The following is a 25,808-nucleotide window of genomic DNA, read 5'->3' as shown; positions in this document are numbered from 1 at the left end:
TCATGTTCAAGAAACCAGTCTGAGATGATTCAACTTTATGACATGGCGCGTTATTCTGCTGGAAGCAACTCTCAGAAGATGGGTACACTGTGGTCATAAAGTGATGGACATGGTCAGCAACAATACCATTGTAGGCTGTGGGGTTTACATAATGCTCAGTTAGTACAAATGGGCCCAAAGTGTGCCAAGACAATCTCCCCCACACCATTAAACTACCAGCCTGAACTGTTGAAAGCAGGATGAATCCATGCTTTTGTTGCTGACGTCAAATTCTGACCCTACCATCCGAATGTCGCAGCAGAAGTCCAGACTTATCAGAGCAGGCAACGTATCTCTAATCTTCTATTGTCCAGTTTTGGTGAGCCTGTGCGCATTCTAGCCTCAGTTTCCTGTTCTTAGCTGACAGGAGTGGCAACCGGTGTGGTCTTCTGCTGCTGTAGCCCATCTGCTTCAAGATTGGATGTGTTGTACGTTCAGAGATGCTCTTCTGCTTAACCTCAGTTGCAACGAGTGCTTATTTGAGCTGCTGTTGCCTTTCTATCCGCTCCAACCAGTCCTCTTGTATCAACAAGGCATTTGCACCCACAAAACTGCCGCTCACTGGATATTTTCTCAATTTCGGATCATTCTCCGTAAACCCTAGAGATGGTTGTCCGTGAAAATCCCAGTAGATCAGCAGTTTCTGAAATACTCAGACCAGCCCGTCTGGCACCAACAGCCATGCCACATTTAAAGTCATTTAAATCTTCCCCATTTGCTGCCATGTGATTGGCTGATTAGAAATTTGCGGTAACAAGCAGTCGGACAGGTGTGCCTAATAAAGTGGCCGGTGAGTGTATGAGTTGTTAGAAATGAGTTATTCAAACTGTAATGTTTAAAAATGTGTTCATTTTTTCAACAGCAATATTTGAAATAGATCTAACATCTCAAAGGAGGGCTAATAACTTTGTCTTCAACTGTGCAAACGGAAATAAAAGAGAAATTCCAATAATAATTCACTAAGTACCAACACGATCGGTCCAAAAAGGGAAGTGACTCATGAGGACAGGAATTGGGTGGGGATGTTTCGTAAAGGACACTCATACACGAGGAAAACACTGGTCACATTCACTCTTTACTAAAACACAGTCTAGTGGATTTGATCAGTCATCATGACCTCTAGTACACTACAATTGTACTTCATATTCATTTCAGTTTCCATGGGACTGTCCCACTGCACACACTGCTTCATTAAACCGGTTTTCTAGAGTTATCTGAGCCACTTTTCTTTGAGGAGATGTACGTCTTTAAGGAATATGGGTTTTGCTAAGTTATAAACCGAAAATGAACAAATACTTAAGGGAATTTCCTCACTGTACGGCAGGGGAAAATGAATATGAGGAGGGAAAACTCTTCATGTTGTGACCTCCAGCAAATGATCCTGAAAGAATGATTTGAGTGGAATCAACACAGTTCTTGAGGTGTTTTTGTGGGCAACCTAATTGTTTCATGTTCAGTCCACTTAAATTAAAAACAACTAACTTAACTCGATTTGTGTTGGGACACATTAAGGACGTGTATGGAACGCTGCATTTTTTACAGAGATGCAGGCGTGTGTCTCAGCCTCATTAATCTCTCTAAAACATGGTAAAATAATCCAATTGTGATGTCTCTAGTCTTTCCTCTGGGGCCGTTCTCCTGTTGTCCTCCTTTAATATCATTTCTATCAAAGACCGTCTAGAGCAAACCATTCATCCGCTTGAATTAGATTGGAGCCGCTAACGTCTGGAGAGTCTCTTCTAGTAGACTTTGTCGTTGTGTTTTAATCTTGCGTTCAATGAAATCCACTCTGCAATAAATGTGTGTGTGTTTAAAAGATAAAGTTCATGCTTGTATGTTTTGTGTCACATGTTGATATTTTAAATGAATCATCGGAAACAAAATCCTCACTGCTAACTTTAATTTATTTTTTTCATCGTTTTGACTGTAATCATAATACGGCATAAGAAAAGTGTGTGTTAAACAATGAGGAAAAGTTGATTTGTCATTACTGGATTTTGTCAGTTCATGAAAGGTTCCTCAAAGACTGATTACTTGCTGATTTTACGTGTTTTTTCCCCCTAGTTTTATTTATTTTTTTGTTGGACATGTTGTTTTTCCGTTTTTTTGGACATGATTCTTTCAGATTTATTATTTATTTTGTTGTGTTTTTGCTTTTTTGGACACTTTTTTTTCTAGACTTTTTGACCGATTTCCTCCCTTTTTTTTGCACATCTTTTTTTTTTTTTTTTTTTTTTTTACATGTTTTTCTCTTTTCTCTTTTTTTTTTTTCAAGATTTGTTTTTTACCATTCCTCCTTTTTGTATGTTTTGTATGTATATTTTATTTGTAAATGTTTTTCCTTGCTTTTGTACTTTCTTTTTTTCAGATTCAATAAAGTGCCTCTTTTTTATTTGTGTTTGCTGTCAGGTTTTTTAAGAATCTTTTTAGATTTCTTTTTTTAATTTAAATTTTTTTTTTTTACTTTTTTCAAACTTTCACTATACATGTTGTTTTTGCATTGGTTTTTGACATACTAATTTTCAGAATATTTTGTTTTTATTTTTTTAATATTTAGATGTTTTTTTTCTGATTTATTTTGAAACCTTTTGTTTTTCCTCTTTTGCACATGTATTCTCCAGTTTCTTTATTTTGTTGTTGGTGTTTTTTTATTTTTATCTTTTATTAGATTTTTTTTCAAGTTGTTTTTGAAAAAAAAATCAGATTAATTTAATATACAGTACATAATATTATACTAGATATTTTTCAAGACACCTCTTCTGGACAGCTTAAAGTGACATTAACTAGGTTACAACTTAACTAGGTTAATTGGGTTAACTAGGCAGGTTAGGGTAATTAGGCAAGTTATTGTATACTGATGGTTTGTTCTGTAGACAGTCAAACAAATATATAGCTTAAAGGCGCTAATAATTTTAACCTTAAAATGTTTTTAAAAAGAAATAAAAACTGCTTTTATTCTAGCCGAAATAAATCAAATAAGACTTTCTCCAGAAGATAAAATATTATCAGACATACTGTGAAATTTTCCTTGCTCTGTATTTGACAAATAAAAAAAATTCAAAGGAGGGCTAAGAACTTGTGTTTGGACAAGTTTTTCAGTTTTTTTTTATTTGACTTTTTTTTTTGTACATTCTTTGCAAATTGCAAATCAGAATTTTTTTAACATGTTGATTTTTCTTATTTTTGGACATGTATTTTCCACTTCCTCTTTTTTGGGTGTTTTTTAATCTATTTTATTAGATTTTTTTATTATTATTATTTTAATATATGTTGTTTTTTCTTGTGTTGGACATGTTTTTTTGTTTTTTACATTTTTGACATGTTTTTCTAATTTTTTATAAGTTTACCAATTTTTTCAAATTGTTTTTGGACTTATTCTCTTTTGTTGGATATCTATCTATCTGTCCGTCCGTCCGTTCGTCATTATATAGTTACATATATGTTATGTTAGATTTTCTTTTTCATAATTTGTTAGTACATGTTGTTTTCCTTGTTTTTGAGACATGCTTATTTTCAAAATGTCTTTTTATTTGCACATGTTGTCATTTTTAGAGATGTCTTTCATATTTTTTAAACTGGTTTTCTTTTTTGGACATTTTTTTGTATGTTTCTTTATATATTTTTAGACTTGATTGTTTTCTGATTATCATTTTGTTAAATGTTTTTCTTTTATTTGTTGTATTTTTTTTTTTTCAGAATTTCATTTTTTAGACATGTTGGTTTTCCTTATTTTTAGACATGCTTATTTTCAGAATTTTTTATTTATTTATTTATTTATTTTGTGTATTTTTTTAGGACGTGTCGTTTCAGTATTCTCATATAATGGGGTTGTTTCGCTCTCAGCTGAGCTCCAAGCACAATGTTTACATGAGTCTTTGTTTCATTGCTCATCTTTATTGACTGCAGTGGTGCAGTGTTCTCATAGAGTCTGGTTTGATCTAACCGTCTGTCTCCTGTCTTTTCCTCACAGCGTCTGAAGGATGAGATAGCCGAAGTCACCAGTGAGATCGAGAACCTGGGCTCCACCGAGGAGAGGTGAGTCTCCTGACAAACACACTTCAGCTCCATATTGGGTCTGATAAGTTGATAAGTATTAATGCCCTCTGTTAATGCCCTCCGCAACTGGATGTTGTTGTCCCTGCAGGAAAAACATGCAGAGGAACAAACAAGTGGCAATGGGCCGCAAGAAGTTCAACATGGACCCAAAAAAGGTGATTAGGAAATCTGTTAAGGCACTAGATACATACATTCATTGTCTATTAGAGTCTAAACCTTAAATGTGTTTGTGTTTGCAGGGGATTCAGTTCCTGATTGAAAACGACCTTCTAAAGAACACCAGTGAGGACATCGCTCGGTTCCTCTACAAAGGGGAAGGCCTTAACAAGACTGCAATAGGAGACTACCTGGGAGAGAGGTCAGTGTGTGTATGTAATTTGCTTTTAGGATGTGCTTGCGTTATTTAGTGGTTGTTATCTCAAAATAAGATGCCTAATAAGGATAAGAATCAAGACAGATGTGTAATAACTAATGTTAACAAGCTCAGCTTTGGATTTTAAAGGGCCATGAAACCCCCTCGTTTCAGCAGGGTGTTTTCACACCTCTACTTTGGAAAAAGTCAGAAAAGTGGGCGGGTCCAGCTTTGTTTAGGGGGGAGTGTCAGAGGAAGAAAAGTGGGATGGTGTGGGAGTGTCTATTTGGGTGCGCTGACTTTCAGACTCAAAACACACATACACACACACACACACACACACACACAGGGGAGAAAGTGACTGTTTACATGGACATCTGTAGTCGAATTATTTGCCAAATTATTAAATGGTGGACTTTAACTGCAGTTTGGCTCTTTCATTCAGGGAATTCATTCATGTCCCTCGCGACAAACAAGATATTTGATTCGAGGAACTGCTCTAAGCGTGTATTTTTCATGCAATGTTTGATACCGCACGGCGAATGAGAGAAAAAAAAAAACTCAGCATTTCCCGGAAACTTAGATGCACGCGGCAGGTAGTGTCAGAATGCCGCTTGTGTTATTCCGGTCACTAAATGCAGTGAAAATCCTACACAAGGTTAAAGTTTGGTTGTAGTGCTAACACGTTTACACTCGGTGCAATAGTTAACAGTTCTATACGAACAAATTGAATAAACAAAGAGCACTGTTCGCTCACTTACCAAATCTGTAGAGACAGGACAATCACCAGCAACTAGAGCCGCGTCTTTATTAAGAGAAGACTAACGTTACAAGCGAATCCGGATCCCAGCATTTGCAGATGAGAACAGCTCTCAGGTAAACAATAATCCTCCTCAGACACGTAAGTTATTGTTGTCGAGCGTCGCGTACACTGTTTATCCACGCGTGACTCCAGCTGCGCTCTCACAGAGAGAAAATGTAAACAAAACTTAACTGCAGCAAACTATAAAAGCAACACTTCACGCTTGTTTTGTCAACACAACGTGGGGTCTCTGCCGTCTAAACACTGTGACAGTAATGAATATTAATGAAGTTGCACAATAAAGCGCGCTGATTGGTTTGAACCAAGCCTTACTCATGCATTAATGCAGCACACTGTAAGACGTAATAAGACTCACTCAGGCACAGACGCCCAGTCTGCACGCTGGAATACATGCTATTATGTCATGACCGTGACGCAGCTTCAAAAATTCGTTTCAAACCGGAAGTGCGAATTTGCTTGAAATAACGCAAAAACAACCAATTTACACTTTTTAGTGAAATATAGGTGTCTTAATAGTGTTTTTAGCAGTGTGGGACACATATACGACTGTCAACAGCTCAAAAATTGGTTTTTTTTTTTTTGTTTCGTGACCCTTTAAGAAGGCATTAGTAAATATTAAACTATGATTAATAAATGCTGTACAAGTAGTGTTTATCCTTAGTAAATACATAAACCCTTATTGTAAAGTGTTATCGTGTCTTTTAAAAGTGGTTGGGTCCATCATATTTGCGTTTTATTTTAACACTAGCCAAATAAAATAGAAATCAGTAGCTCATGCATTGCTCACTGTGTTTGAATCACAAAATTATTGTCACCGTTCTGTCCACAATCATAGAAGCTGTGGCTTAGCCTAATATCCACAGGAAGCTAAATTCCTGGAATCCATTGTCATTTGTACTGATACTCTGAAAATCCCAACCGCAAGTGTCTTTGATTAGCCTTTTATCCCGACTGTAAGCTCATCAGACTCTTCATGTTTAAGGAATGTTGACTCAGAGAAGACTGGAGTTCAGAGAGGCCTGCTATTTTAGATCCACCTACTGGCTCTTCTGCGTCTGCGCAAGAATCCTCTTTATTTCCCTCGCTCCGTGTCTCACCCTGGATTTCACTTCTAGTTTTCTCCTTTCTTTCAGTGTGGGTGTGTCTGTTCAGGAAACAGAGCCGCTTTTTCGAAGATCAGATCGGATCTTTTGAGCTCTTCTGTTATTGAAGGAGGGTCTGCCGGTCTTTGTTTCCCTGTCAGTAATCACTCAGAAACAGTTGTAAAGTGGACAAGATCCCCATCAGCCCAGTAGGGAAATCACGTCATCCAGTTTAGTCACTTTTTTAGAAAATGATGCATCCTGAATGATCTCACATCCACTCTATCTCAGATAAGACCTGAAAAACATAAATCAGAATCCACAGATGTTTCATAGCATAAGGCAAGTTTAACTCCTACTTATTTAATTTCTAATCCATTTCTGCTGTTTAAAATTTGATATTTGAAGGGGTCTGTAATGTAATGTGTATTTATATTGTGCATTTATCATGTGTGGTCATACACCCAAAGCGAGACCATGATAAGAGTCAATTCAGTAGATAGGGGAAAACGGAGACATCTGAAAATGGAGGCGGGGCTGCTGAGATTCGCTACCTGATTGGGGCTTTTGTGTCATTGCGTATCCTTCCCTTATTCGTTAAGCCCCTATCACATGACTATAACACATGGCTGTAACGCTACCGGAAGACAGCAGACCAGCCTTCACTGTAAACAACAACATGGGCACAGAAATAGGAGCGTTGCTTGCACTATTTTCTTTTTTTTTGGGGCACCATTGTGCGTTTATTCATCTGTTACATTTAGTAACAACTCGACCTCGTCGTCTGTCCACAGAAATACCTCTCTTGCTTTCTTTGCCATCGAGTTCATTGTTCAACCGGCGTTTGTTGACTAACAATAACCAAATGCCGAGCGAGACACATGCTTTCTGTTTATACTAGAACGCGCATGCCCAGAGTGCGCGAACGGTCACGTCATAAACGTTTTTGGTGGCGTAGTGTGGACGGAGATATGTTCAATAACGCTAGTTGAAACGCTAGTGTGGACGCGGATCGTTTTTGATCACAAACGTTGTTTTAAAACTAAAATGCACTAGTGTAAACGGGGCCTGAGTCCAATAATCAAGACTACAGCTTTAGCTTCTAAGAGAACCAAGACTTCTGAGTTTAGCAATATAAAATTTATAATCAATAATTAATCAATAGTCATCCAGTTTTGAATATCAGCTATAGTCTGTTAATTTTCTGAATTTTACAGTTTTCACCAGCATAACGGTATAAACTAACTCTGTTTTTCCTTTAGCTTGATATGAAACCTCTTCATTACCTGATACAAGTCAATAACATATTGATAGGGGCGCCTGTATATTGCCTGTTGCAAGCCAATGCTTATTAAGTTATGCCAACATAATTGGATAAAGTACTTCAGATGAATGGTCATGGAAAACTTTAAGTTTTTAAAATAAGAATACTTTAAATTGTCTTTGAATGTGTTTGTTAAATTACAATCTACTTATTTTAACGCAAGTCGCTTAGGAAAAAGGTGTCTGGTAAATGAATAAATGTAAGTGCACTAATTCCGCTTTCATGTTCATGTTGTTTAACAGGGATGACTTCAATATCCAGGTCCTTCATGCTTTTGTGGAGCTGCACGAGTTCACAGATCTAAACCTGGTTCAGGCTCTCAGGTAAATGCATCTCCGCTCTGTGTCTTAGCATATAAACTGATGCAAATTTTATGGTTTTACTTTTCTAGTTTTAAGTATTTTTTTTTTTCCGATTTACATCCAAAGAAGCTTCTCTTAAACAATTACAAGCCATGAACCAAGTTAACAAGCTATGAGAATCACAATATTACAAATGTGTTTAATTATCATGTCGTGTCTCCACGCAGGCAGTTTCTGTGGAGTTTCAGGCTTCCTGGTGAAGCACAGAAGATTGACAGGATGATGGAGGCATTTGCTCAGAGATATTGCCAGTGCAACCCTGGAGTCTTTCAGTCCACAGGTCAGACTGATTTACAACACTGCTTTCCCACAAATGAGAAAAACACAGTTTTGTAATGTCCTTTTTTTAAAAGAGAGGGAATTGGAGGAACAATGAGGGAATTATTTTTAAAGAGGATTTAAGGCTGATTTATACTTTTGCTTTAAGTGCACGCATATGCTACGGCACAGCCTACATAATGACGCATAGCCCTACTCTGTGGCTGTCGGCGTCGCTAACATGCACCTCTCAAAAAATGTACCTACACGTCGCAACTATGTGTAGCGCAAGCTCTGTGATTGGTCGGCTTGGTAGCGCTGATGAGTCTGGGCAGGAGCGAGAGCCGTGTAAGCGGCGCAAGCCTGATGGAGCGATTGTTTACAAGTGTGGAGTCCCGTGAAGGAGCTCCGAATAGAAAGTTTTGTTTTGTGTTTACCTCATAGTTAAAGTTGTTGCACGTCCGCCGGTTCCTGCCTCAAAATGAGCGAGTTTGAGCCACTTGTACATTCAGGAAATGTTCAGAAAAAACACCAGCGAAGAAACTCGACACAGAGGAACATTAACACCTCACTGCCAACTAGCGTTTCGGAAGTGTTAATGCAGACCAACAGAGACAGCATGCAGAAGTATAAATGCACAGCTACACGCGTTGCATACGCCGTGGTTTACACCAGTCACTTGATGCAGAAGTATAAACCAGGCTTTAGAAAGGAGTTAGAAAGGGGTGGTTAGAAAGGGGGAATTTGGAAAGAGGAGTTTGGAAGGAGGAGTTTAAAAGAAGGAGAGAAAGGAAGGAGGAGTTAGAAAGGAGAAGTCAAGAAGTAGGAGTTTGGAATTGGAAGTTAGGAAGGAGGAGTTAGGAAGGGGAGAGAGGAAGGAGAATTTAGGAAGGGGGAGAGAGTGAAAGGAGGAGTTAGGAAGGGGAAATTAGGAAGGAGTAGTTAGGAAGGAGGAATTGGGAAGGGGAGAGAGAGGATGAGTTAGGAAGGAGTAGTTGGGAAGGAGGAGAGAGAAAGGATGAGTTAGGAAGGAGGAGTTGGAAAGAGGAGTTGGGAAGGAGGAGAGAGAGGATGAGTTAGAAAGTAGTAGTTGGGAAGGAGGAGAGAGAAAGGATGAGTTAGGAAGGAGGAGTTGGAAGGAGGAGTTGGGAAGGAGGTGAGAGAGGATGAGTTAGGAAGGAGGAGAGAGAGGATGAGTAAGGAAGGAGGAGAGAGAGGATGAGTTAGGAAGGAGGAGAGAGAGGATGAGTTAGGAAGGAGGAGAGAGAGGATGAGTTAGGAAGGAGGAGAGAGAGGATGAGTTAGGAAGGAGGAGAGAGAGGATGAGTTAGGAAGTAGTAGTTGGGAAGGAGGAGAGAGAAGGGATGAGTTACAAAGGAGAAGTTTGGAAGGAGGAGTTGGAAAGGGGGAGTTAGGAAGGAGAAGTTAGGAAGGGGGAGAGAGAAATGAGGAGCTGGAAGGGGGAGAGAGAGGAGGAGTTAGGAAGGAGGTGTTAGAAAGAAGGAGTTAGAAGGGGGGAGTTAAGAAGGGGGATTCAGGAAGGAGGAGTTAGGTAGGGGGAGTCAGGAAGGTTTAGTTAGAACGGAGGAGGTAGGAAGGGAAAGTTATGTGGGGAGTTAGGAAGGGGGAGTTGGGAAGGAGGAGTTGGGAAGGGGGAGTTAGAAAGGAGGAGGAAGGAGGAGTTTGGAAGGGGTAGCTAGAAAGAAGGAGTTGGGAAGGAGTTAGGCAGCGAGTCAAAGCAGCTTTACAAAAGATGCCCATTATTGCAGTACAATTAAATTCGGAAAATTAAGGTTATTAGTTGCCACAGCTTTAACTAATTAACTAGATATAATAACTTTTAACAGTTAAAGTTATTATATATATATAAACTAAGTTCACCTGCAGTTATTCAGTATATAGGGGATGTTTATGTGTAAATAACCTTTTATCCAGGCCAGTGCTGGTAAATGCTGTGCTCAGATGCTGAATGTCATTGTGAACAGTTGTGTCTTTTTTTTTACAGACACGTGCTACATTTTGTCCTTCGCCATCATTATGTTAAACACCAGCCTCCACAACCCGAATGTTAAGGACAAGCCCACGGTGGAACGCTTCATCTCCATGAACAGAGGCATTAATGACGGAGGGGACCTGCCGGAAGAGCTGCTCAGGGTTTGTTTGCTCTCACTCATGCTTGTGGCTTTTTGTATTAGTTGTATTAGTTTTTCGCATATCCCGGACGAGCCCCCAATTTGTAATACCTCAAATGATGCATTTCAAGATGCATAAAATTTAGTGGTGTAGTTGGCGTCAATAGCCTTGTGGTTAAGTGCTCACGGTGACTCGTTCGATTCCCGCCTTGAGGTCCTACACCAGTCCTTTCTCCCTTTCTGCTTCCAATGCGTTCAATGCACTGGCAGTTGTGTTGGATTGTCAATGCAACCCTCTTCTCCCACTCTTCACACACTGATAGCAACACCGCAGGAGAAATGCCAGCACAGGCTTCCAGTATCTGTAGTTTCAGGTGCTGCACATCTTGTATCTTCACACCATAGACAACAAACATAGTGGGGCTATCTATTCATAAATGGAAACCTCAAGGCCACTGGATATTTGAAATCGCTCCATGATGATGTGTTTCCCTCTTTATGCACTGAAGCTGGCACGTTCCCAGCAAGATGATGCACCACCACATTATGGGTGTCAGGTCCGAGCATTCCTAGATGAACAGTTTCCTGAAAGTGGATTGGTCATCATGGGCTAGTTAAATAGCCCCCAAGGTCTCCCGATCTGACCCCCTGACCCCCATGACCTAAAACTACAGATACTGGAAGCCTGTGCTGGCATTTCTCCTGCGGTGTTGCTTATCAGTGTGTGAAGAGTGGGAGAAGAGCAATGCATTGACAATCCAACACAAAGGGCAGCACATTGAACACATTTTATAAGTGGTCAGAAACTTGTAAATAACTCATGACAGGATGAAGTTACGTTAAAACCAAGCACACCATTGCTTTTCTTGTGAAATTCCTAGTAAGTTTGATGTGTTAGATGACCCTCTTCCTATTGAAAAAAACAAAAGTTGGATCCAAGATGGCCGACTTCAAAATAGCCACCATGGTCACCACCCTTCTTGAAAAGTTTCCCCATTCACAAATACTATTATGCCTCAAACAGGACTTTAATATCAGCAACCATTCCCACTTTAATAAGGTGTATCCATATAAATGGCCCACCTTTTATAAATAGCAGAAGTGATCAAATAGATTTTTCCAGTCATCAAATAATAATCTAAGCAAAAGAAATCGAGCTATAATGCCCTCGCTAATTACTAAATCACTGAGGAATATCCACAAGATAGATGTAAATATCACAGAATTCAAGCGTTGACAGGGATATCATGACTGAAAAACATCCACGGGTGCATAAAATGGTTCACAATTGGCCACGATTAAAAGTTTGTGATCATATCTCTGTTTTGTTCTGTTGATATGTGATCCAAATATTCGTAGCACGAAACAAATGGAAATATGAGCGGATTGTGCTGCATTTCTAAAGAGATCCCAGTGTAGCTGCCTTTGTTTTTGTGCTCGCCAGGTCTCTGCACGGGTCACGTGACTGAAAACTATCAATTAGGGATTTTTGGCAGCACAAATGACATCATCAGCATTTGGCTGAATGGGGAAATAAGAGGCTGAAAATACAAATTGAACAAATGCATGGCATCCTGCCTGTCCCCGGCTCTCAGATTTCAGTCCTGCTGTACCTGTATTCCTGGCACTAAACGTGTATTTTGAATGCTTTCGCTTTTAAATTTGATATCACGCGGACTGTGTGAAAATGTCCTTACCGGCTCAGGTGGGTTAAACTTTGTTTGACTGCATTTTAATTCGATAGATTGTGATGTAACGCAAACTGTGTTCTAAATTATACGTTGTGTGACTTTGTTGAGATTTTAAAGCTACCTAAAACACTATGTCAGTTTTAGTCCTACAGATATTAGTCACTTGCAGTGTGAATGAAACCAAGGGACAAATCTTAGGATGCATTACCAGTGTATATTCCACTGTCCCATTCATTTCAGTGTGAAAGTGGTGGTAGTGGGCCACTATATTTCTGTGACCCCCTTAGATTTGTCACGTTTTTTAAAATTGCAGTCATTTGCTAAAATCGTTTAAATTATTTTTAATGTACACACAGCTGATTTATTAAAAAAGAAAAATTGAAATAACACATGGTCCTAAGTATTCAGACCTTATACTCAGTATTTAGTAGAAGCACCATTTTGATCTAATACAGTGAGTCTTATTGGGAAAAGTGCAACATGTTTTTCACACCTGGATTTGGGGATCCTCTGCCATTCCTCCTTGCAGGTCCTCATCAGTTCTGTCAGGTTGGATGGTAAACGTTGAGGAACAGCCATTTTTAGGTTTCTCCAGAGATGCTCAATTAGGTTTAAGGCCGTACTCACACTAGGTACAGTTGCCTCGAACGGGGCCAAAGCACGCTTGTCCCCCCTCCCGTCTCCCCCGACGGCCCGCACTCACACCATATTGGGCCTCGGCACACTTACGTCATCGATGCTGTGCTGTTCAGTGAGAAGCGCTCTCTCACTCAGCAGCACAGTGGAGATTTCTCTAGTTATATCATTTCAGTCGTTTGATATGCAGTGACATGCAGTCAAATTTTTTGCCAAACAGTCCTTAGGTATGCGGTGACATGCAGTCAGATATTTCGCCGAACAGATCCGCCATTTTTGGCGCTCATAAACAATCATAAAGCTCTGGTGCTGCAGGATTGAGGAGGTCTTCTGAAGGTGCGCAGCTGTCATGCAGTGAGGGGTTTGCGTCTTTAAGAAACTACGGCAGTTTGCGTTCACTGAACAGTAAGAATTATTAATAAATCCATATGAAACAGCCCCTTAAAAGTCACGTCTTGCTTTCAGTTTTGGGCTTTGGCGCGTTTTGCACTCACACACAAACGTACCGCGCCAAAGCCCAAGTGAACTGCGCTCAGGCACACCTCTTCCAACTGGGCCAGGGCTGGCCAAGTGAACCGTGCAGTTGTTTTTAAGCCACTCTTTCATCATTTTAGCTGTGTGCTTAGCGTCATTGTCTTGTTGGAAGGTAAACCTATAAATATAAGACTTACTAGAGCTTCTGAATTCATTATTTGACTCTTTTATTTACCTACAATAGTACTTATTAGAAAATTTATTTTCTGTTAAGTGAAATATGACATATATCTAAGTTTGCTCTTTGCTCGTTTTTTTTTTTTTTTTTTTTTTTTTTTTGCAGTGGAACAAGATTAATTTGTCATTAGCATTTCTCATTAAATAATCATTACTAATTTTATAAGAGCATCAATAATATTAAATGATATTTTAATGACAAGTTCGATTTGTACGATTGTAGTTGTAGGTCAAGTAAAATTTTAACAAGCAATAATTAGCAAGGCACTGTATATTGCTTTCAGTCTCACCATAAGAGGACATTATTGTCATTCTGAGCTGACATCAGCTTCTTCATCTTATGAACTTGATTGTGTTTTCCTTCGACTCACGCAGAACCTCTACGAGAGCATCAAGAACGAGCCCTTCAAAATCCCAGAGGACGACGGCAATGACCTGACACACACTTTCTTCAACCCGGACAGAGAGGGCTGGCTGCTCAAACTGGGTGAGTGGGAATAACAGCTAACAGCTTTTCCTCTCAGATTAATGATGATCGGGCTGCTCCACCCTCACATACATCTACATTTAAGACAAACACACACAGATACATTTATACACTCGTCCTATGAGCTCATCCGATGATCTCACATCACGTCACATCTTTCTCCTCCTCATATTAAGGTAATCACACTCAGTCGGCTGCATGAGTCGAAGCTCATCCTTAGTAATGCAGTTGGATGCTGGTAAACAAAGTGAGATCACAAGAGAAACGGTGTATTTAATCTATTCTACATCTATTCATAACTTGTATTCAATTGTATTTTCATTGACTGTGCTTAATGCATTATAACACATGGTAATGATTGTCATGTTGCTTAGTTTTATTATTATTATTACTATTATTATTATTAGTAGTAGTAGTAGTAGTAGTTGTATTGTTATTGTTGTTGTTGTTATTATTACATGGCAAAGCATATGGTCAGTAAGTCATGACAGCATATTTTAATAAGTTTTTATTAATCATGTTTAAAAAACATAATTATTTTATAGTTATACAAGATGATTTAAGTCAGTTTAATGTAATTTAAGTTATTTTAATTGACTAAAGCCCTGGTCAGATCACACGATTTTTATTGTAGGTTACGAAAGTCACTATGTCAGATTATGCGATTTTGTCTTGATAAAATCTTGACTTGTTGTGAGTAACAAATGTGCCAGATTATACAATCCTTCATGATCAGTCATCCCGTGACGTCTACAATGAGCATTATTTCCCAAAGCAGTCACAAGTGTTGCTATAACGATATTTCTGAACTCAATTTTGTATTTTTTATCTTTCAGTCTCAATAAGCACTGATGCATGCTGACAACTAATAACTACATTATTTAAGGGCATTCGTTACGACATGAAGTGGATCAAACTTATGATTCCTTTTTAATAATAAGATATTTTCTTTGAAATCTAAATGTTTATTTTCCTGCCATGGGTTTCTTATTAATCACACCCTCGCCTGAACTTGCCATGAGTGAGAAGGAGAAAATGAAAGCACATCAGCAGTGAGGGAAATTCAGAAGCTCAAGACATAATCTTTGAAATAATGACATATTAAAAAATTGCAAATATAGGACAGAGGTTTGTGATGCAACAATTACAGTCAAGCGCGAAACAAATCATCCACCTGCACAGTTAAGTAGTGGAGGGGCACAAACAAAAATATAATTTGTATATTTATTAATGGAAAAAAATCTTTTTGAATATAATTTCGTTTTCTGTCATTTTTATCTTAATTTTAATGCATCTTTTGATGGTCAGTTATCTCAAAAATAAGGAATAACATTCGAGGTGAAGTGCTTAAAACAAGTCCGCTATATGCGCCAAAACACAAATTGCCGTGAGATAGTGTTGGTTTGTTAAATAAAATAATAATCTAGCCTAAATAAAATTACAATGAAATATTAACAGTTTCCGAGAAGCCTATATTAAACTGTTTTCACAGTTAATGACAAATTTGAATAAGCAGGATATGCTTTTACAATGTAGGATATGCTTTCACAATGTATTCGCAGCACTAAACATATTGGCAGATTACATTACATAAGAACAAACTGTGTTTGAAGCATGAGAGAACTCAGAAACTTGTCGTGAGAATGTCTGCATATTTGTGTCAGTCTGTCAGATAAAATTGCTTAAAACAACTTAATATTTTAGAAGAGGTAGTTAAAGTTTGCACAACCAATGAATGATCTTCCTGGACCCACCCATAAGTAAATATGCAGCCTGATTTTTGATTAACTGACCGGCAATATCCACTGAGATAACCGAGAAATGATTGTACAGTGTCACCCTTGTGATGGAACTCGTGTAGAATGAGAAAAAAAATTAAACATGCTAGACTTTCTGCGATGACGTCGCAGACTTGGTATCAGTTGTCGTGAACTATGCCACATTACACGAGAAGAAACGATTCAATCGTGTTTCTCGAACGTTTACGACACCATACGTCAAGAAAGTCAGGTCAAAAACAGGACAAATTCGTGTGATCTGACCGGGGCTTAATATGATTTAGCTTAAAAAATTTAAGGCAATAAAAACATTTTTTACTGTGTATTATTATAATTTTATTGTTATTAATTATGTTTATTAATCATGTTATTTATCATTGTTTATTAATCATGTTTCTAACTTAATTTATTAAGTTATAAGGTAATTTAAGCCAGTTTATTGTAATTTAATATGATTGAACTTAAAAAATTAAGGCAATAAATTTATGCAAATTAAATTTTTACTGCATATTATTATTTTATTGTTATTATTGATTTTATGAATGTATTTTGAATATTATTTTCTATATTTGTTTTAGCTACTATACAATACACCTATAATACATTACTGACATGTTTACACGAGTTGATAACTGGTTATCTGAACTCCTCCGATATTATAATCAAGAAATATCATTCACACGCATATAGAATTTACAAACACGTACATCAAATCATGTAAAAGGGACAGTTCACCCAAAACTGAAATGTCTGTCATCGTTTGCTCATCCTCCATTTGTAATAAATCTCAGTTTTTCTTTTCTGTTGAACACAAGTGAAGATATACTGAAGAATGCTGGGAGGAAATCGCTGCGTTTTCTCCAACATTTTTCAGAAAATCTTGTTTTGTGTACAACAGAAGAAAAGAAGTTTAGAAAGTGAGTAAATCTAGATTTTTAGGTGGACTGTCCCTTTAATAGAAGCGACATACCTGCATCAGGATTATACACCTGCTTGGAAACAGTTCTGATTTGCAGTCAATATGATGTGTGCCCACTAGTGGTCAAATCCAAAACTGCACCACCATTTTCTCTCTGTCCTTCTGAATGGATTCCCATGTACATTTGGTCTGATTTATTTTGGAGTGGATCTCCGTCATTCACAGCGACAGGAGGAAATGCAAAGGTACTTGATTGAGGTAAAGTTGGTTTTATATTCGCACATTCAGACTTTCGCTTTCAATAAAATAGATTTGGCTGAATTTAAAAAGGAATTATGAGGACATGCATCATATTTGTGACTAACTCGCATTTTAAATACTCGCATAAATACGCGATCGGATGTGTGTGGCTGTTACGACTCGCATCTTTTGAAGCACTGCCCATGTGAGCGACACATTTTTTAGATGCCATGTCAAGTTTAACTTTCACAAGCAGCTCTGCTCATCACTGTTAGTTCCACAAAAGAGCTCGGAGGCAAGACAACCGTTGCAAGCTTTTGTTTATAGTAGAAAGTTGGCATGACAACTGTTTTATTATTTATGCTGCGCTTTTTTCCAAACTATTCTGAACCGTCTCGTGTTTTTAGAAGCAAAGACGCGTTCGGTATAAATGAACTCCGATCTCCTATGCAAAGTGATCAGTAAGTCATAACTTATTGTTTTAATAAGTTATTAATCATGTTTTAAAAAATGTTATACAAGATGATTTAAGTCCGTTTAATGTAATTTATTTATTTTAATTGACTAATATGATTCAACTTAAAAGTCTAAGGCAATAAATAATTAAAGGAAAGGTAATAAATTAATTTGATACTGTGTATTAGTATTTTTTTATGTTATTGTTAATGATCATGTTTATTAATCATGTTATTAATCATTGTTTATTAATCATGTTTCTAGCTTAATTTTTTAAGTTATGCAAGGTATTTTAAGTCAGTTGACTGTAATTTAAGTTAAATTGACTTATAGGCTTAACATTATTCAACTTGAAATTTTAAGACAATAAATTAATAAAGGTACGGCAATAAAATAAATTTCTACTTTGTATTTTTATAATATTGTTATTGTTATTAATGTTTTTATTCATTTTGTATAATATTTTCTATATTTATTTTAGCTACTATACAAAACACCTATAATATGTTATTGACATATATACACAATCTGGTATCTGAACTCCTTTAACATTATAATCAAATAGAAATATTATTCACACAGATAGAATTTACAAACATGTACGCATTCAGTGTGAATGAGCTTTTATCGCTATGCAAAGTCATCGTCCGGGAATCATCTACAAAGGATCTGCTTAATTCAAACTGAACATTTTAATATTACTGTGTTAAAAAGTGTGATTAAATAAAATGTATATAGTGATCGATAAAAACATCACATTTGAATGCGTAATGTGAATGCGTATAAGTGCTGTTAAAGCTGTAATTGGCTACACTGTTCATTTTTAAACCAAATGACGCTGTCCCTATATTGTTTACCATGCTATTTTGAATATTCACTCTGAAATCCCATGCAAGTATGACCTCAAAACCACATTAGACCTATTTAATTGACTGTAAACGATGCTGTGCTTTAATAGTGATTGGCTCCTAATACAATTTCCCCTAGCAAAGACCACTTTTCTGAAATGACATCAAGAAGGCGAAAGTCTAAAAGTGCGACTATAAAACCAGCTTCACCCCAATATGTACTTGCTCTGTCAGAGAGGCAGCGTGTGGGGAGGATGATTTCTCATTTAATTCAATTTTTTGTTTCCCCTTTTCTTCCTCGTTTGTTTGTTTGTTTGTTCCCATGATTTTGGCTGTTGTCTTTCCTCAGGAGGTATGTACACAAATCGCTCCTCTCTCGCTCTCAGGTGCTTCTGGTGATCAGCCTTGCTTTCTGTCCCGTTTCTGTGATCAGCCGCTGTAGGCTCATTTTTTTTTGTTTTGTTTTGGTTCGTCTTTTCATGAGTTTTACTCTAGTTTATTTTACATGTTCCTCCATCTTGTTCGTCTGACCGCTCGTCGTCTTCATGGAATCAGCGAATGGCGGTCTCTATGTGGTGGCGGGTGCTGCGGGGTTGATGATTTTGTGACTGTACTGAAGAGTTTGTTTGCTGTGATGTTCAAAACATAGTTCTTTCTCTCTCTGTGTGTGTCATTTCACTTTGGGAGCTGCAGCTTTTTCTGCTTTCTCAGTCTGAGCAGATCTCAGCTTATTCACACTTTAAAAAACATATGCTAGTTAAAAGTTTCCGTATTTTGTGTGTGTTTTATTTATTAATGGTTGTGAATTGCATTATGGGATGTTGATCTCTGCTCTGTCGATTTTTGATTTTGAAAATTCAACTCTACAATTTAACAAAGTGACTTTTATTGATATTTAAGTAGTTTGAAATAATATTAGAAATAATAAATAGAGAAATAAGTCTGTAAAAGAACAGAAAACGTGCTTGTTTATCACAATTTTTTGTAGCGTAATATACAACACAAACCCAGACAATATATCACTTTAAGCCACTTTAAACTTTAGCCCACAAAATAAAAAATGCCAATAATTTGTGGTTATAAATATACAATCGTTGCACACAACATGCTTACAGTAGGTGAGACTTTAATATGGCCATAACCGCCACACCATGTACCGCCGCCGCTATAAAGGAGTGTGTGTGTTTTTTACCTATGACCTCAGTTTGCGACTATGCCGCCAGGTGACACAAAGGGACGAGATGCGAACGGACAGAAATAGCCTATACATTTAGAGTCAGAAATATTAGCCCCCCTTTGAATTAAAAAAATAATAATAAAAAATTCCCAAATGATGTTTAACAGAGCAAGGAAATTTTCACTGTATGTCTGATAATATTTTTTCTTCTGGAGAAAGTCTTATTTGTTTTATTTCGGCTAGAATAAAAGCAGTTTTTAATTTTTAATCACCCTTTTGAGGACAAAATTATTAGCCCCTTTAAGCTATTTTTTTTCCCGACTGTCTACAGAACAAACCATCGTTATACAATAACTTGCCTAATTACCCTAACCTGCCTAGTTAACCTAATTAACCTAGTTAAGCCGTTAAATGTCACTTTAAGCTGTATAGAAGTGTCTTGAAAAATATATAGTAAAATATTATTTACTGTCATCATGACGAAGAGAAAATAAATCAGTTATTAGAAATGAGTTATTGAAATTATTATGTTTAGAAATGTGTTGAAACAATCTTCACTCTGGTAAACAGAAATTGGGGGAGAAAAAATGTATGTATGCATGTCGGTATACATCATTTATATATATTCCCGTCGGCTCCCGTTAATATTCAATCCTGTGACCCGTGGGATTCCCAAAAAAAATGTCATCCTCTAATATAGACTATCCTGACGCAAAATGTGACGAAAATCCTACACGACGATAATAGTTTGATTAGAGTGTTTACATGTCGGTACGACTACAATCGGCATACTCCACATGTCTTAATTCCATTTCTGTCAAGTTCGATATGATCTTAATCAGAAGAAATTAATCAGAAATCACTGTTTACACAGTAGACTCATAAACAGAGATTTGTCTTAATCTTATTAAAATCGGATCATTGGTGCCCATGTAAACATACTCACTGTTCAGTTGTGGCCTGTATAAATATTTTAATGTATTTGATTGCCATAAACGTGCCGGGAGGTTTAACTTGGTGCTATAAAATCAATCTGCTGCAGCTGACACAATAGCTGTGTTGTTAATCTAACGTAAACCAATCTTATGAAAAAGAACAATTGAAAGGCTGATGGCTTTTCATTTGCATGATGTTGGTTTTATGCAACTATTAACTACTATTTTTGTCTTCTGTGGGTTATGGATAAAATATGGTCATTCTAATAGCTTAATAAACTTGACTATCGGAAATCACTGAGTGACCCCTGTCATTGCCCCCTGACCCCCACTTTGGGAACCACTACTTTAAACTATTCAAAATGTTCATAAAAGTCACTTTTTCAAAGGTTTATAGTTGTTGAAGGAAGATCAAGGTCCCATAATGCGTTTCAAAAGCTAAAAATAAATAAGAAAAAATGAAAACATCAATCACAAAATATAATAAACTGCTAATTTACAGTGTAGGGCTGTCAAAAGTATCAGAAAATATGGGTATGAAATATTAAAAAGTACATTTTCAGACACTGTTAGGTGCATTCTTAAAGGAATAGTTCACCCAAAAAAGTCAATTCTTTGATTCCTTGATTCCAAATTTTAAGGAGTTTCTACTATTGAACACAAAAGAAGATATTTTGAAAGATGCTGAAAACCTGTAATACCATATTATTCCTACTATTATTATATTATAAAATGTTTGTTCCTATACTACTACTATAAGTCGATGGTTGCAGGTTTGCAGCTTTCTTCAAAATATCTTCTTTTGTGTTCAACAGCAGAAAGAAACTCAGTTTGGAAACACTTGAGGGAGAGTAAATAGTGAGTAAAAATTCATCTTTTTGGTTGAATTATCCCTTTTAAACGGCACTGATTGGCCATCGTGTTTACATACTCAACAGATATGACTGTGATGGCCATGATGGTGATCAGTTTACCACTTTTCACTGCAGATTGGATTCTGCAGATTGCAGATTGGTACTTTTGACAACTTATGAAAACGGCAAATGAACAAACCAAATGCAAGAGTAAAGGGATTGTTCACTCAAAAGAAAACTCTGTCATGGTTTTGTCATCCTCAATCAGCCCAAAACTCATATGATTTCCTCCTATTGAACACACACTCTCATCAGTCAGAATCATTATGTGTACTGTAGGTATGGGCCGTTTACTAGTTAAAAGATAAAGCTGATGTGCATTAGTTTATTAGATATCAGACAAATATACCAGAGTCACTCAATGCACTTGATTAAAAAAAAAAAAAAACTTCTGTTTAAGAATCGGTGTATATTAATTTTTACAGCTAAACAGATAGTTCTTTCAAAAGTGTAATTTTTTTCATCATTTACTCATCACAAACCTGTTTAAGTTTCTTTTGTTGAACACAAAAGAAGATATTTTGAGGAATGTTGAAAACCTGTAACCATTGACTTCCATAGTAAGAAAAACAAATACTGTAGAAGTCAGTGGTTAAAGGTTTCAACATTCTTCAGAGTATCTTCTTTTTTTGAATAAAAAAAGAATAAAGAATAAAAAAAAAAGGTTTTCAGTAAATGATGACAGAAATTTTGATAGATAACTTTTCTGATAGCTTTTCTTCCGCTATCAGTATGAAGCATTGTTTCTAAAGAACGTTTAAATTGGTTAAGTACAGTACGGTTTGTAAAGTAATATAGTTTGTCTTTTAGTAGATCTATTATATGAGACTTACTTTGTTTATCTTTGAAAGTGCAAAAAGTGGTTCTAATTGGATTTGAATTGTAAACCTTGAATAAAAGTCGAAAGGTTACGTATTTTTAGTTCAAAAAATACACCCAAAATAATTCCACATAAATCTGCAGATTTTCTACAAATTACTGCACTGAAATTTCCGCAGAAGCTGTCTGGCCCTGTTTATTACAAACAGTGTGTGTAATAATAATATGTAAATGAGCAGCTTTAACATTCTTCAAAACATCCTCTCTGGTTTTCTATGAAAGTGAACTCATACAGGATTGGAGCTGATGACAAAATTGTAATGTCTGTGATCTATTCCTTTAAACAAAACGGCTGAGTGTTGATTTGGTGTTTGATCTGATCAGACTGAGCCAGAAAACTGCATCTGGACCAAACACTTCATGCTCTACGTTAAGAATAGATACATGTGTGTGTGCTGCAGAAAAAAAAAACAGTGTGTGTGTGATTTTTGTTCAATCAGACTCACTTTAGTGGATACTGGGCGATGGTGAGTTATCAGTATTTATTCATAGTAATACAAAAACTGCATATAAATAAAAATGTTTAGTCAAACCCTCCATCACCCAGTGTCTGTCTGTCCGTCTATCTGTCTGTCGGTCAGTCCGTCTGCGGCTCCACTGGATCACCGCCGGACTGACCTATAATGAAAGCAGATAATCAGCCAATCAGCTTGCTCGGAAACCTGTCAGCTGCTCTAGTGCTTTGGTCTTTGTTTTGTTTGTTGCTCGTGCGGGTACTGGAAAACAATGAGTCTGTAGTGCAGGAGGAGCACATCTGTTTTTGCCAGAGAACGGTTGAAATGTGCCCGGCTTGTGTGTGCTGTGCTGAAACTAATGTCAACAACAGCGGCCTGTCACGATCATTACATCTGTGCTGACATTTTGGGCTGATTAACTGGGAAAACGGTTACAAAATTGACAAAATACGACTTCATTTAAATTAACGCGTATAATGTAATATAATTAGTGCTGGGTAATTCAAAACAGGGATTTCGTTTCTAATTAATAATCGCATAATTAAAACTGTACTTCTATAATATTTTAAAATATTACTTGTCTTATAACTTTGTCTAAAAAGGGTATTTAATTACTTGACTCATTGCTAAAAATCAAAAATACGAAAAAAACTTATTTCAATGTGTTTGCAATGGGAAAAAAAAAACTCTTTATATTTGAATCAAACAGGGCTTTTTAGCTTTATATAGCATGAATTAATACTTTAGGAAATGTAAAACAATATTTATTAAAACACGAAATGTTTCAAATTAATATTTGACATATATTATCATACATTTATTTGAATCATCAGACAATTGTAACCTCCTTTAATTGTAAAATCAAGTAAATAAACAACCAATATAAAGACCAAAAATATAGATATAAATTTACTGTGCTTCTCTGAATGTATACCATATTTTGTCATAAACTTAAGCATGTTTTATTGTCTTAAAAAATGTAAACTTCTTTAAAAAATAGAATTATTCTGCAAAAATAAAACATTTGTAAAGCGATAAACGATTTTTCTGCTTCTCTGACTTGATTTATACAGAACTGTTGAATTTATTAACAGTATTGAGGGCAGTGGTGTCCAAACTCGGTCCTGGAGGGCCAGTGTCCGGGAGAGTTTAGCTCCAACCCTAATCAAACACAGCTAAACCGGCTAATCAGGCTCTTACTAGACAAACTGAAAACCACCTGGCAGGTGTGTTGAAGAAAGTTAGAGCTAAACTCAGCAGGACACTGGCCCTCCAGGACCGAGTTTGGATACCCCTGATTTAAGGCAAGTGTATTACACTAAAAAGTAACTAATTAATCATCTAAAGTCCCTTGCTTGACTTTTTTTTCACTGAACCTAATTACTGCAACTCTTTATTTTACCTCAATACACCCAGCACTGAATATAATATGGTATATTAAAACCTACATTTCATATTTTGAACCCTGATAACAAGGAAATATTTATAAAGAGTTACGTAGGAAGACTTAAATACATGATGTGGAGGCAAAGAACACTGTAAACACTGCGTGTGGGTTCCACACAATTCCTTCATGTTGCCCCAACACAATTCGATTAAGTTAACTTGAATGTTCTTACAAATTTAGGTTGATTGAAGATAAAACAATTAAGTTGTCACACAAAAAAATCACAAGAATTGTGTTGATTCAGCTTATTTTAAATAGGTAGTTTGAACAAACAGTGAAATATTTCTTGAGTGAATTTCTCATTGCGACACAGTTGCTATTGTTATTTATAACGTTTGGGGAATCACATTTATTTTAAACCATTATCCAAACTACCTGCACATTTAAAACTAATTTAATGTGCACCATCCAGCCAATTAGAATCAAGAAGTTCAAAAGATTGTGTCTTCACAGAGATAAACAAAGAAACCTTTATACTATTCCCAGAAGTTACTTGATTATTGTTGACAAACCATTACAAATGCTAAAATTCACTTTATTGTGTGATATAACTAAAAATTGGTCACAAACAAATATTTTCATATTCAAACGAGTAGCGGCTTGGACCCGAAAACAGTATTCCATATATCATGACTTAACAAGCAGGTTGATATTAAGCTGACCAGCTCTTCTCACAGATGCACAAAAAAGGCATTAAGATTGGTAGAAATATACACAGCACCCTTCGGTGGATTTATGAGACATGGTAGATAACAAACTGCAAAAAAACTTAGCCCAGGGTATATATTTCTCGTTCTCAAAAATGTAGCCCTGGGCACATATCTCCAATGAGGCTGGGTTGTAATTAGCTCTTTTAAAGTTAAAAGTAAAGTCGTTCCGCTCGATGGAAACTATTCTGAACTTTGGAGTCAACTCTCGATTCTCAACACCTCGCAATTGAATCTTTTTGGAACCGACTTTATATGCATCACAACAAAAATAGACGAGAAAATAAACATACACACTGCAGAAGAGTACTAGTGAAGCCGGGCTAATAATAATGATGAGATTTGGTTTAGTAAATGACACGTGATGGTAATGATGATGATGATGTGTCTGCATTAAAGGAACAGTTCATGCATAAATTAACGTTTGTGGAAAATAGTACAACACTTATGGATTTCTTTCTTCTGTTGAACAGTAAACAAGATATGCTGAGGGCATTAGAAACAAGTGATGTCCGTAGTACGACTAAAAAAACACCATAGAAGTCAGCGACTGTTTTTCTTATTTCAACATTTGTCAAATATCTTCCTTTGCGTTCAGCAGAAGAAAGAAACTCAAATAGATTTTGAACAATTGTTGAGTACATTTGGTGAACTCTGCCTTTAACGCGTGCGAGTGTTAGTCTGGAATAAGGCAGTGTTGAGTTTTTTGTGCTGCTGGGTCGGCTGCTTTAAGCATGGTTTGCTGCGGTGGCGAATGCTCTGGGAAGAAGAGCTGACGGTGTGTGTGTGTGTGTGTTCATCTGTCTGTCTGCTGCTTCATCTCTAAAGCGCAGCGCTAACACTCTTCTTCTGCTCCTTAGGAGGACGCGTCAAAACCTGGAAGAGGCGCTGGTTTATTCTCACTGATAACTGCCTTTACTACTTTGAGTACACTACTGTAAGTACTGAAAATATGACAGCAGAGGGTGCACTTTCAAAAGTGCTGGGTTATATTTAACACAATTCTGAGTGTGATGCGGACTAAACCAACCGCTGTGTTGTTTTTGTTTTTGAATTATATTAATAGTAGCTAATTTAACCCAAGGTTAAGGTTAGTCCAT

At 36.8% G+C, this 25,808-nt stretch overlaps 1 protein-coding gene across 5 annotated transcripts in view; it reads left to right on the top strand.

Moving 5' to 3' along the window:
• The window catches only part of cyth1a (cytohesin 1a), a 113,456-nt gene that overhangs the window by 76,009 nt on the left and 11,639 nt on the right, over positions 1-25,808 (top strand). For all 5 annotated transcript variants that reach the window (NM_214682.2, XM_068215811.2, XM_017353253.4 and 2 more), the window contains 8 exon segments: positions 4,010-4,074; positions 4,184-4,250; positions 4,335-4,453; positions 7,919-7,999; positions 8,206-8,318; positions 10,302-10,450; positions 13,842-13,953; positions 25,569-25,645. In NM_214682.2, coding sequence (NP_999847.1) covers positions 4,010-4,074; positions 4,184-4,250; positions 4,335-4,453; positions 7,919-7,999; positions 8,206-8,318; positions 10,302-10,450; positions 13,842-13,953; positions 25,569-25,645 — 783 coding nt within the window.

Source organism: Danio rerio, chromosome 3, assembly GCF_049306965.1.
Source record: "Danio rerio strain Tuebingen ecotype United States chromosome 3, GRCz12tu, whole genome shotgun sequence".
NCBI classification, from domain to species: domain Eukaryota; kingdom Metazoa; phylum Chordata; class Actinopteri; order Cypriniformes; family Danionidae; genus Danio; species Danio rerio.
Note: the sequence above shows the minus strand (reverse complement) of the source record. Positions and strands in the feature narration are given on the sequence as shown.